The sequence below is a fragment of the Liolophura sinensis genome, chromosome 8 (genome assembly GCF_032854445.1).
Source record: "Liolophura sinensis isolate JHLJ2023 chromosome 8, CUHK_Ljap_v2, whole genome shotgun sequence".
Lineage (NCBI taxonomy): Eukaryota > Metazoa > Mollusca > Polyplacophora > Chitonida > Chitonidae > Liolophura > Liolophura sinensis.
In genome coordinates, this window is record NC_088302.1 from 22,491,505 (window position 1) to 22,504,364 (window position 12,860).

The 12,860-nt window shown below is 37.7% G+C and overlaps 1 protein-coding gene across 1 annotated transcript; it reads right to left on the minus strand.

The window, feature by feature from the left end:
- Positions 1 to 2,398: 2,398 nt before the first annotated feature.
- Positions 2,399 to 12,335, minus strand: LOC135473328 (deoxyribonuclease-1-like 2). Its single transcript, XM_064753177.1, has 8 exons — positions 12,231 to 12,335; positions 9,652 to 9,740; positions 8,721 to 8,804; positions 7,627 to 7,730; positions 6,649 to 6,761; positions 3,850 to 4,007; positions 2,909 to 3,002; positions 2,399 to 2,489 (listed from the first exon to the last, which is right to left on the minus strand). The coding sequence occupies exons 1-8, from the start codon at positions 12,333 to 12,335 to the stop codon at positions 2,442 to 2,444; spliced, it is 795 nt and encodes a 264-aa protein (XP_064609247.1). The 3' UTR covers positions 2,399 to 2,441.
- Positions 12,336 to 12,860: the final 525 nt, after the last annotated feature.

Here is a 12,860-nt window from a genome sequence, read left to right on the forward strand (position 1 = left end):
CAAATATAATTGTTTCTTCGATGCACGGGGCCTTGGTCCCTTACTGTGCTTTATGGTTTGACCACGTAGTGGTACGAATACTGTAGTTAAAAACAATTTTGAACCTTTTTCTCAAAGGACAAGAACTATATGTATATTTGATAAGGCTTTGGAATTTTGAATGATTGCTGTTCTTTGGTTCATTTTAAAAGCGTTTTGTTTCCTTTTGTTCTTTTTCTGGATGTTTAATTTCTCATATTCAACACCATGACTGTTTCCCGGTTCCAACATGTTTTCGGCACAACGATGGCCTAATGGTTAGAGCATCCGCCGCGAAGTCGGTAAATCCCGGGATCAAACCAAAGGCTTTTAAAATGGTACTCGCTTGGCGCTCAGCAGTGAGAGGTTGGAGCAAATAAACTTGACTGGTTGGTCTGGTGTCTGTATAATGTGACTGGGTGAGATGTCATGTTTGGTGTCTTCAATACTTCAGTGATGGCTGCACTTTAGCGGCATGGTCTCGAGTTGCCACAAGAAGACACAATATATGTATGTACACCTAATGACTCCTCGTCGTCACATGACTGAAAATTTGTTAAGTACGACATTAGACCCCAAACATACATATATACATACATACATGATTGACACTTCTCTGAAGTCTGGTTAAAACACAGCACAAACGTATGTGCTTGTACAACGACATATACAGTGCTTATATTTCTTAGTGTCAGGGTTATACGACAGTACAAGAGTGTGTGTTGTCTATAAGCGAACGTATGTAGCGCTTGCGTTGCTCAAGTTGTTGGGGTCAGGGTTAAACCTCATCATGCTGTATGTGTTGTAGAGGGCGCTGTTATTAGTCATGTCTTTTAAACGAGACGACGCCATCTTGTTACTGGCTTTTTATACTGCCAATATTGCGCTAAACCTACTCTCCTCATGCAGAGACCCACAGCCTTCCATCTTCTCCCTCTGCTGAAAGACCCCAGAAATCTGATACAAATGTTTCTGTGAAAAATTTTACCAAATTCTTTGAGGAAATCAGTTTTGAAGTATGGAGACTCGTGGGCAATCGGTGAGGCAAGGTATTGCTGAAGCAATTTTTTATTTCATTGCTAATGCGAAACTTGATACAGTCAACACCGTGTATAAGTTATGTGAATATTAATGAACACACACCTCCACATCGACCAATGAAAATTTGTATTCGTGTGTCAAGGTATTTGGCGCTTACAGAGCTTTCATTGGCTCACACGAATAACGTCACTTTTCACTTCTATCAGCTGTTTCTCATACGCCGGGAGTAACGTAACGTTATGCCGGTCTAATCACCATGACGTCACATACTGACTCCATACGCCGCTTTGGTATTTGCGACCGACGTAACGTTAAGACCCCTTTCAGAAACAGCCCTCAGGTGTCTTTCGATGGAGCATCAGATCAATAGATTTAAATAATCTGTCGAGGAGAGAGTACGTTAAACCCTAATCAATCATCCATTCACCTTTCATGGGGTACTCAGCATATGGGGATGACATGTCTGACCACTGTAATCGACAACTCTGTTATAGTAAACTTTAGGTTGACAAGAATTCGTGGGTGGTGATTTCAGTTTTTAGCGAGTCTATATATACAATGAAAATATCTTCATTGGGAGGGCAAACAGTCACTGTCGTGAACCCAGCTTAGACGATTCTCTCTAGTGTGGTCTTATATGACGTTCCCTGAATACCAATTCTCAATGTGACACACACTTATTTCTCATGAGAGTTGTTCGCCAGTATAACTTCTCATGATTTACTCCTGGCACTCCAATTTCTTCCACCTTTTATCCTGTTGGGAGCTTCCGTGGCCAAGTGATTAGCGTGCTAGCGTAGAACAAAGAGCTAAAGACAATAATGCATGCTGGCCGCCATCATATATAAGTGAAACATTTTTAAGTGGAGCTTTAAACACCAGTGAAATAAATCAGTTAATCATAATCGTAGTCGCGATGATAAATTGAAAAACTCTTGAGTATGTCGTTGAACCGCAATATTGAAAAAAATTAGCAAGAAGAATGAGACTTTCAAATCAGCTGGATAGCGTTCAAGTCCAGCTCATGCTGGCTTCCTCTCTGGTCGTGCATGGGAAGGTCTGCCAGCAACCTGCGGATGATCGTGGGTTTCCCCTGGGCTCTGCCCGGTTTCCTCCCTCCATAATGCTGGCTGCCATATTATAAGTGAAATATCCTTGACTACGGCGTAAAACACCAATCAAATATATAAATGAACAGTTCATAGAAATAGTTCATAACGTTTGAACAGGATTATGTGTGGTTGACACAATTAAGGCGTACTACCTCTGCTATATAAAATAATTTCGAGCCACCAATAATTATGAAAGAAAATGAACTGTGAAGGCTGCAAAGTATCTGGTTGACTTATTATTAACATTTGTTCCACAAAGTTGAGATCTCCCTACAGCAATTCAAGGGCAATTGGGAAATGGTCTGTGACTATTTTAGCCTGTGGAAAGAAAGAGATTAATACAGAAATAACGGATGACGATCCATTTACTTCCTTGGTTATTGGTCCACACTCTCGCCCGTTAAATTGTTGCGTGGTAAGTAGTTTTTAAACCGCAACGAACACCATGAGTCCTTGGTGCCAGTTGAGAGTACTGTATTTACATATACAAGTGGAGAATCAACTTAAAATAAGTTGACTGATAGATAGACTGGATGAACGAATGACTGATTAAGTCGAGTAGTAACAGATCCAGTTGTTTAGTACCTAATTAAATCAATCATTCACCACACAGAGGACGTTTAACTGTTTAAAAAATGGATGGAATAATTCAGTAATGTAACTCTGGAACTGTTGTTATTTGTTTCAAAAACATACGCATTTTTATACAAATAATGAAAAGAAAAAAAGCAATTTACCTGTTCATAAGAGAGATTAAAGGCCGTCTGGTAGTTGAAGACAGAGACACTTCCGTCGACAACTGCATCCTTCAGAGATCTGCTTGTCAAAAACCTATTAGTGGAACAATTCGCGTTCATGTATATCTACTGGCGTCGTTTAAAGTAAAGACAATACCAAACCAAATGTGCACATACATCGATAAAGTATCACATCGTTTAAAAAGCACACTTTTTTTCTGTGATGTTGCACTAGCGAAATATCGCAGTTGAAAGTGAGCAAAATTACACCCATTAACAATTACACCTATCGATCGCATCTAGGTCGCTGATGGATACAAACCACAGCTATAGCTGACTCGAGAGAACAATTGTAGTTTCAGGTCTAATTATTTGGATTTCTGCCCATTGATGGGTCTTATCTTGTAGAACAGTGCCCACCCAACGCAGACGAAGATGGTGCAGTAAACAATGATATTAGGCATAGTTGGTGTTGCACACAGTTAACTGGTGTTGTAAACATTCAGAGTAGACGAAGCTCATGATGTAATCAACTATAGTAGGCACAGTTGGTGTTGTACCCACACATCGCAAATAATTTTATTGGCGGTCTTTCGAGGCCGAGGTGCTTAGTGTGTTTACACGGCGCAATGGCCCAGGCCGTCTGGTACGTCGTTGTAAGTTCGCCCAACTCATGCTGACTTCCTCTCCGGCCGTACGTAGGAAGCTATGCAGCAACCTTGGGATGGTTGTGGGTTTCCCCCGGGCTCTGCCCGGTTTCCTCCCTCCTTAATGCTGGCCGAAGTCTTATTAGTGAAATATTCTTGAGTACGGCGTGCGACACCAATCAAATAAATAAATCAAATGGTGTTATAACCAACGATCGTAGGCACCGTTGTTGTTTTCCCCAACAATCGTAATCACAATTGTTTGTTTGTATATGAATTTAGACGTACACTCACCGATCGTAAGCACAGTCAGTGTTGGTGCTGACCGTGGTATCGGCGTCACTGCCAATCAACCATTTAAAACGACTGTCTGTAGTGAGCAGAAGATCGTTGTACTTGGAGGATCTTAGATACGAGCAGTCGGCGTTAAAGTCTCCCGCGAACAGAATATTCTGGAAATAACAACGAAAATGCATTGATCCGTTTAATATTCCATTATTTGCTCTTTTGATCAGTGCTATAGGCCGTATACGATAATACTTCACTTACACGATGGGGATCAGATTTGACGCTGGAGGAAATACATCGGGGATTGCCCGAGGTGAAACATGGTTGACAATTGCTCAGGATGAAGACAACTCCGCGGGAACTGGGATCGAACCAGCAACCCCTTGAATGACATACTGATTGATTGTTGTTTAACGCGAAATTCAAGAATTTTTCACTTTCATGGAGGCGGTCAGTTTTATGGTGTGTCAGGAATAAAGGACAGCTCTTTTACAGGTACCTGACTTCAAGCAGCCTTCCAGATAGGGAGGATTCAGTCTATAGTCGCCCTTGCTCACTGCGCTACATAGACAATACTGCATAATAAATCTTGCCAATGTTGCTTTTAATTGTTCTGCAATTTCCATCTTAGAGTTCACTCAGTCATTAATTCTTGCTTGATGGAATCTGGTGAATTTTTCTTTGCATTTTGATAAAATAAATTTGAGGACATGAAAAAATCGGAAAAACATCTGGAAAAGACTGTGCACGAGTGAAATAAACCTGCAACAAGTGTGTAATAACTGATATCTAATATATTTTCTGCAATATAATACAATATATTTTCTACATCGTACTGCTCTTGTGAAAATGTAACATATTATTATATTAATTGCAACATTGCTTACACTTATAAGCATGACTGAACAACACCATAATTATCAGACCGGAAATAAGTGAAGAAATATAATCAAAATGTCAACATGAAATATTGCACGTTTCTGGAGACATTGTTTTATCAGAAATTATACCTAGCCTACACTCTTAATGTGGCGTGGAGGATTAACACACATCAGAGATACCTGAATACGTTTGACATGTCACAATGTATCAAAATGCTAAACGCGTTTAGCAAAATTCACGAAGTAATCTGTTTCATGACATTTAATTGCTTTATCACGATTAGTGTAAACACGTAATCGTCGTTTATTGGTCATAGGGCATTTATATGAGCATATCCTTGCTAAACATAAAGATGACTCAAAGCTAAGCATGTAGAATTGCTTCACAGAAAAGTTAGCATTTTATTAAGAACATGTGTAACAGCTAAATATGTCTGTCTATACGACGATTTTTTATGACGCTATTATTTAGTTCAGTTGCTAACCAAACGTGCTTAGTCTAAACGAATGTAGCCTCCTATCCGTTCTATTTGCGCATGCTCGCCGTGATTTTTGTTGAAAACGAGGCTGGTTGATGGCAACAAATCAAATGGATAATTTACTGTAGGGTTTCACAATGTACCTTTTGTTAATTTGTCAGCTTTTGCAGGCAAAACTTACTGCTCAACCAAGTTTGTATGTATAATTTGCAATTTTATGATTACGAAAAATTTGTGCTATACACATACATCTATGTTGTGCTTATAAAATAGAAATTACACAGAAGCTTACAAAAATGAATTTATCACTTGTTATTCTTTTTCATATTCGAAATAATACTTTCTCATAAACTGAAATAAGATTTGGTTTAAATTTCTAAATAAAGTATATTATCAAATACATACAGAAAATTACATAAAACAAATAAATAAATTAAATAAATTACAGAAAACACATAAAACTGCGTACGATGCATATAAACCGGCTCAAATTGAGTACGTCATGACATGTGCGAGGTGATATTGAGAATCACAGTACGTTATAACCAGTCTGCCACGCTTACACATTTCAACCAATCAAATTGAGTATAAGAAAGGAAACCTAGAATTTGAAGTAAGTTTTAATCGATTAAAGGTGTGCTTTCCTTGATTTAGGAAAATATTGTCACACTAGTAGAACAGATACATTTAGGAATCGAAGCGAAATCCTAACTAGAATGCAACAACATAGCATTGAATGTCCATGGCAGCATGTACCGGAGCGCCAACTTACCGGGGGGATACATGTAGGCCTACAATGCGCCTGAGGATTTATGTGTACTGGGTACAAAAATATTGATATTCATGGTAAAAAGCAATATACCGAGAATATTTATTTATTATTTCATTTGCGTTTCCAAAGCTGTGTTCGTTAGGTATCAAACATGTTTAGCATACCACGTGTTTTAGGGGTAAACATATTTAGGATTCCCAAACAAAAATATTTTGTGCCTTTCACGTGTTTAATGCCTCCACATTTCAAACTAAACTCTTTTTGTTATTACATATTTATCCAACCGTGTGCTTAAAAAGTGAAAGCAAGATTGTGTGGAGCTTTGTGTTTAGGCCCAACACACATATTTTAGAGTGTAGCTCCGGAAAGAAACGCATATACCTCCCGTCCAAGAAAAGAAATCTTTTAATTTTAACAAACAGTATATGTGATGCTAGAATGTATTCTATTATTATAAAAATATTTTGTGTCAGATTCTATATAATATCCTGTTGATCTAATACAATCTTTATGTTAAATTACATTCTAGCATGACTCAGACTTTCTCAGACTTAACAGATTTTTTCATGAGAGTAGCTTTACATGCATGTATACAACCTCACGTTAATTTGTCCAATGAGAGTTATAATTAAACCAATTAAAATAAAAATCCAGTATATACGTTTATACATACTTCAGTTCCAAGTTGAGTCACAGCGTAATCATAGACTAGGGTCAAATTGTTCAGTTCCGCGACCGTGTCATCTGGTTTAATGTGAGCGCCAATGATACCGAACGTCTTCACACCTTTACAAAAAAAATTTAAACTGTACATGAATCCTGTTCAATTATTCATCATTCGTGCATGTATACCCGGAACTGGTGGCTGAGACGTAAAAATTAGTAAACTGAGAACAACACATGAAGTACAAAAGTGTTAAAGGTAGGCTTTTAGAAAATAACAAGGCTGTGATAGTATACAGTTCTATATAGCTACGATTATAGGAGCTTGGTAAAACGGTCGTATGTTGCAAGCTTTAAATTCGGACTTGAGTTGAAGGAGAAAAAAATATGAAAATGATGTAAAAAAAAAGATGAAAGAGCCTGAAATCTTATTTGCAAATATGGTCTTCAATATTTCTTCGATTTTTTCTTTCAGGATAAAAGGGTATTTAAAAATATGTTTGTATGGTGGGTATTATAGGTCATAATTTAGTACATATTGTCTATGCTTAATAATGTTCTTAAGAAGGATATGATGCATGTCAGTGTAAATTTAGTGCTTATATTTAAGCACATGCATTTAATCTGAATTATGACAATATTTATAATCATATAAAAAATATAAATATGAACAAAATTCAAGTTGAACACATTTGTTTGCCGAAAACACCAAATCCAAATAGTTCCAAATACCCACCATTCAAAAATTATTTCTCAGTGTCTTTTTCTCTCGAAAGAGAAAACGAAAAAAACATTTAAGACCATATTTAAGACTTTTCACTGACTTTCACCTGAACTTTAATGTATTTTTTTTTGTAGAAGATTCTCGATGCCAGCTGTGGGGTTTACAAAAGCCTTATATAACCGTAATATTTCTGGTTTAATTGTTTACATCACCAGTTTACTACATCAAGCAATGGTTGTGCCGTGTATGTATACATATACTCACTCAGCGAGGGAGTGTCAATCTGCACTATATACGGTTCCCGCTCAAACACGTCTCTCGTGTCATTATATTGCAGAGCAGTCATCACGCTAAAACCTGCGTCTTGTCTATTACCAAAAAAGAAAAAAAAATGACAGTGTATGGCATTTTTAACTCCATTTATTCCTGTAGTTAAAAGATTCCGTATGACGTACTCAAAAATATTTCACTCAAAGAGTAACATGACAATACTGACCATGTTTCTAAATCGATACTTTGGGGTGATGAGACCTCAAGAGTAACAATATCATTGGTCACATCAGCGCCTGCGCTCTAGCACGTAACTTACTGGTCGAAAAGTGCTACGTGTATTTCAACTCGAATTACTCACCAAAGATGTCAGATGTTATCCAGCCGGTATAAAGGGATGCCATCTGGTAAAGCAAAATCTGGTATTGCTAGGTTTGTCCTGTCCTGTTGGCCATGATGGCGACATTTTCCACACATTTTTGGTGTTAGAAAGCTTCAAACCCGTAAACGTATACAGGTATATATGTGTTCGCTTGTAGGTAACAAATTCATAAAATACAAGCTTTGCTTTAATCAGCACAATGTAGAAAAAAAGACATCAACGACAGCAGACAAAGCAGTCAATCCTATGTTTGAGTGACCTGACCTAAAATCGACTGTATGTATCGATGCGTAAGGAACGACTGACTTCGCTGGTCAAATGAACTTAGTATTTATTCCAATACAGCCATGACACTGTACTCTATTTCACAAAACATACCCAAACACAATTCTTACAGAGTATCACTTATAGGACGCCGATATTGTTCAAAGATTCAGCATATAATTTGGTTTACATAACAGAGAACTGCATATGGACAAGTTATATATTCAACAGCGCTTGGTATACATACATATACATAGCAAACTGTGCACACATTTTTTAGTAAACCCGCAGACGAGCCATCGAAAGTTGGATTCGAACTCGCAACGGCGTTGTTTAATGCATGGCTTTTGATCTGGAGTGTACCACTTTACAGCACTCGACCACAGATGGTCCTGCATGCGTATGATAAATAAAACTATATTTTATATTAAATTAGCCATACCTATACACATAGGCGTATTGCTCCTTGTACGAGCTCCTGCCTGTCTTTTTGCTCATAACATACCCGTATGTATGACCAGTCAAGCTGTGAACAGAAGTCGTAAAAGAAATATACTACTTAGCATAAAAATGGTATACAGAGTATGCAATATCTAGTACCGTATGCAAATGACATATACCTCGCTTTAATGTATCAAAAAGGTGAACTTGTCTTATTATACACAAAGAGTTACGACGTTAATAGTGTTCTTGGTCAAAATACTATATACATGAAATATTGTACAAATGCTTTAGTCAAGCATGTCCTCCAATTATGTATTTATGTATTTATTTACTTATTTATTGGTCTGATTGGTGTTTTACGCCGTACTCAAGAATATTTCACTTATACGATGGCTTAAACTCCGTCATAATCATGATGATTTAGCTAAGCTATAAGCGGGAGGATGATTAGAAATATTTTAACATCTCAGCATTTCCAAACTTCTAATTTATTTTTTGACATTATTTTAATTTGTCAGAAAACTGATACATAACAGACATTTGTAACCTATAGGCCTAATGTAAATAGATAGCTTTGAATGCTTGATGAATTTTGATAACCCGCCTGTACACAAATGGCAAGCTGAACGTAAACCAGAAAGACTTTCATTTGTTTCCTACGTCATTTCTTGAAGACAGCAAATGTGACGATAACACAGCACAGAAAGAGTGATGTGTTTCTGATGGTATTTTTCCGCTTTACTCGCTGTAGCATACAGTGTATAGTTAGTTATAAGAGTGGCAAAGGCAAAGAATTAATCCATTGTTAGCTTTCAGTTGTTTGTGATTAGGTCTTGTGTTGTTATGCAGTTCTTAACGCTATTTTGTTACGACATCCAATTTTTCCAGATGTCCGACTTCTTCGAAAATGTTTCAGTATGGGTCTATACCTTGAGAGATCGGCAATTGCTCGTGACATCACATTGATACCGTCTCCTCGGATTTCTTGAATCAGAATGATGTCATAGCGACTCAAGATCTGTAACAAGTATACAAAAGATTGCATGGTATAAACTAAAAAAAAAAGATATTATAAATTTTACAGTAAATTCCTCAGAAAAATGCATTGACATAATGTACAGCCTTTTTTGATTTTTGTACACGAACATAGTTTTAGCCTTCCTGTATGTATTTATTTGTCTGTTTAGTTGACAGTTGTTTTCCGCCATGCTTAAGAATATTGAGTATATTGAGTACGCCCATACGACGGCGGGCGGTTTTATGGGCGGAGGAAACCGAATTTTCATGAGTTAATAGCGAATTCTCCCACGAGCGTCGTACACGTATTTCAAATTAAGACCTTTGACCGCTTCGGTGGCCTAATGATTAGCGTCCACCTCGAAGTCGAGAGACCCCTGGATCAAATCCTGGTAGGGTCATACCAAAGAGTTTAAAAATGGTACTTGCTGCTGCCTGCTCAGTACTGAGAGGCTGGAGCAAGGAAACATGACTGGTTGGCCCGATGTCAGTATGATTGGGTGAGATGTCATGTCTGGTGTCTTCAGCATGAAACTTCATGGGCGGCATTACTTTAGCGGCATGTACTCACTCTGCCACAAGGAGACACAATATATTTACACACCTATAATGACTGGTCGTCGCCATATGACTGGAACATTGTTAAGTACGACGTTAAACCGCAAGCATGCACACATACATATACGTAAAAACCTTTTCTAAATGTAAAAAGTTTTCGATAAACTTCATGCGATACCACACAAGACAGCATGTCGTCAGTATATTGTTTCGAAAGTTTCGAAAACAATGTAGCTGGGCGAAATCTGAGCTGGATATAGAACAAGTGACGTCATTAGTTCCAAGGTAATGTTTGTCAAAGTACGATCTGCCAGATCGTCGATCAAGCAGTCTTACCAAATGATCACGACAAAATGTCTCTATGAATGGTGTTCATGTATGATTTCTCCCCCTTATCCCCCCCCTTCCAAAAAATAATGTATTATATGTTTATCGTCAGAGCGCATGCAGTGTGAAGTTGTCGATCTTTTGAAACGCTTACATTTATTTATTTATTTATTTATTTATTTATTTATTTGATTGGTGTTTTACGCTGTACTCAAGAATATTTCACTTATACGACGGCTGCCAGAATTATGATGAGAGGAAACCGAGCAGAGCCCAGGGAAACCCACGACCATCCACAGATTGCTGTCAGACCTTCCCACGTACGGAAACACTTATACCGTGAATAGGGCCTACATATAATGCAACTAAACTAGTCTTCGTACAATATATGCCGATAACGCATCCATACCCCGACTGGAGAAAGCTGGATTTGATCATAAGACTTTGTTGGCCGAGGGCTTTTGTTGCCTGCAGCGAGAATAGGCGGTTTGGATAATCGAGTCAGCGAGACATTAGACAGGTTTCAAGCCGTCACGTATACACGCTTAGAGATGCCGCGATACGTCATCACTTTGTGTGATCTCTGTGACGTATATCCGTTGTTCACAGGTCTGCAACGCATATCAGCCGCCATACACGTCATTACAGATACGAATATATTGTTTGGATTATTTATTTATTTGATTATTGTTTAACGCCATACTCAAGGATGTTTCACTAAAGGGTGGCTATTAGGCCTATATTAATTTTAATTTAGTCTGCAATAAATTGTAAGGAAACCAACTTCATACCATTCCTGTTTTTGTTTTTATGGTTACTAAATATGAGAAATTTCCAATCAAAAAATGAGCAAGGAGTAGAATTTACTAAAATTCGAAAGTTGCGTCGACTGCATATATCTCCGTGAAATAGGTCGGACACAGCCGAAGAGAAGTTTCTTAATGTATTAACGGAGACGGTTGTGGTATTTTATTCGTATCTGCATATGCCACATTGCAGTATTGCGATCTTTTCTGAAGTGTGGCATTAACACTTCGAGGAGTTTCCACACTTTGCACAGAACACTTACAACTGTTACATATCATGTTACCGAGCAGTTTTACAACTGTTACATGCCTTACTTATAAGTGTTACATAATACACTTACAAGTGTTACATATCACACTTACAACTAGTTAGGCCTACATATCACACGTAGAACTTGTTACATATGACACATACAACTAACCACATACAACTAACCATATATCACAATTCCAACTGGTTACATATAACTCTTACAAATATTACGTTCTACACTTTTAATGAAGTGCAGCATAGCACACTTTTAAACTGCGGTCACTCCTCGAACCGTTTACGCAAGTGTTAATGCAACACTTTATAGTTTTTAACAGTGTCTTACTTACCGCATATTTGCCATCAATGTTCGCTTAAAAGGAGCTTTTTTAAACATAAATAATTGTCATGAAGTATTACTTATATAGTGCATTTTCCCAGAAGAATATTATCTTACTTTCTTTAAAAATCATCCGAACTCTCACAATGAGTAATTTCGTTGCCTGCAAAATTATAGGTGAAAAACGGTAAACAGAAATGCGCCACTCACCTCGGGAATAATCTCAGATACGATGGGCTTGTCATACTTGCTGGGAGTCAGCCATTTGATGTTAAAGGCTGAGAAGACGAGGCCGTGAGAGGTGGAAAATAGCATAACCAAGCAGCACGCCAAAGTCGTCATTCCAAGATGTCGATGCATGTTAATGTCGTATACAACTGCCCAGTAGAAACCGGCCTTAATTGAACAGATTGATACAGACTTGTGATATACCTGAAAATTTACGTTAAAATTACAGATCTACCCACCAAGTCAACAGAATGATATTTTCTCTGCACGCCAATAGTAAGCAATTATGACAACTGCATGAGATAATTCATATTGTCGGTACCTGCATGTGGCAATGGGGAGAGTCCGGTTAGTCTGTTTTAAAATACAAAAGTAATTTGCTTATATACTCTAATAATATGACTCTATATCCTGAATTTTTAATTTTAAACACTCGAAACTTCATGTCGCTATGTGAAGGGTCCGGTTAGCTTGTTTAAAAAAAATACATAATTACTCTTATTAATATGACGCAACATACCCGGAAAATTGAGATTTTTCAGCTTTAAACACAGAAAGCGATAGCCAGACCAAACTTCCTACGGCCCACAGAGAGTTACTCTCAGGTCTCGC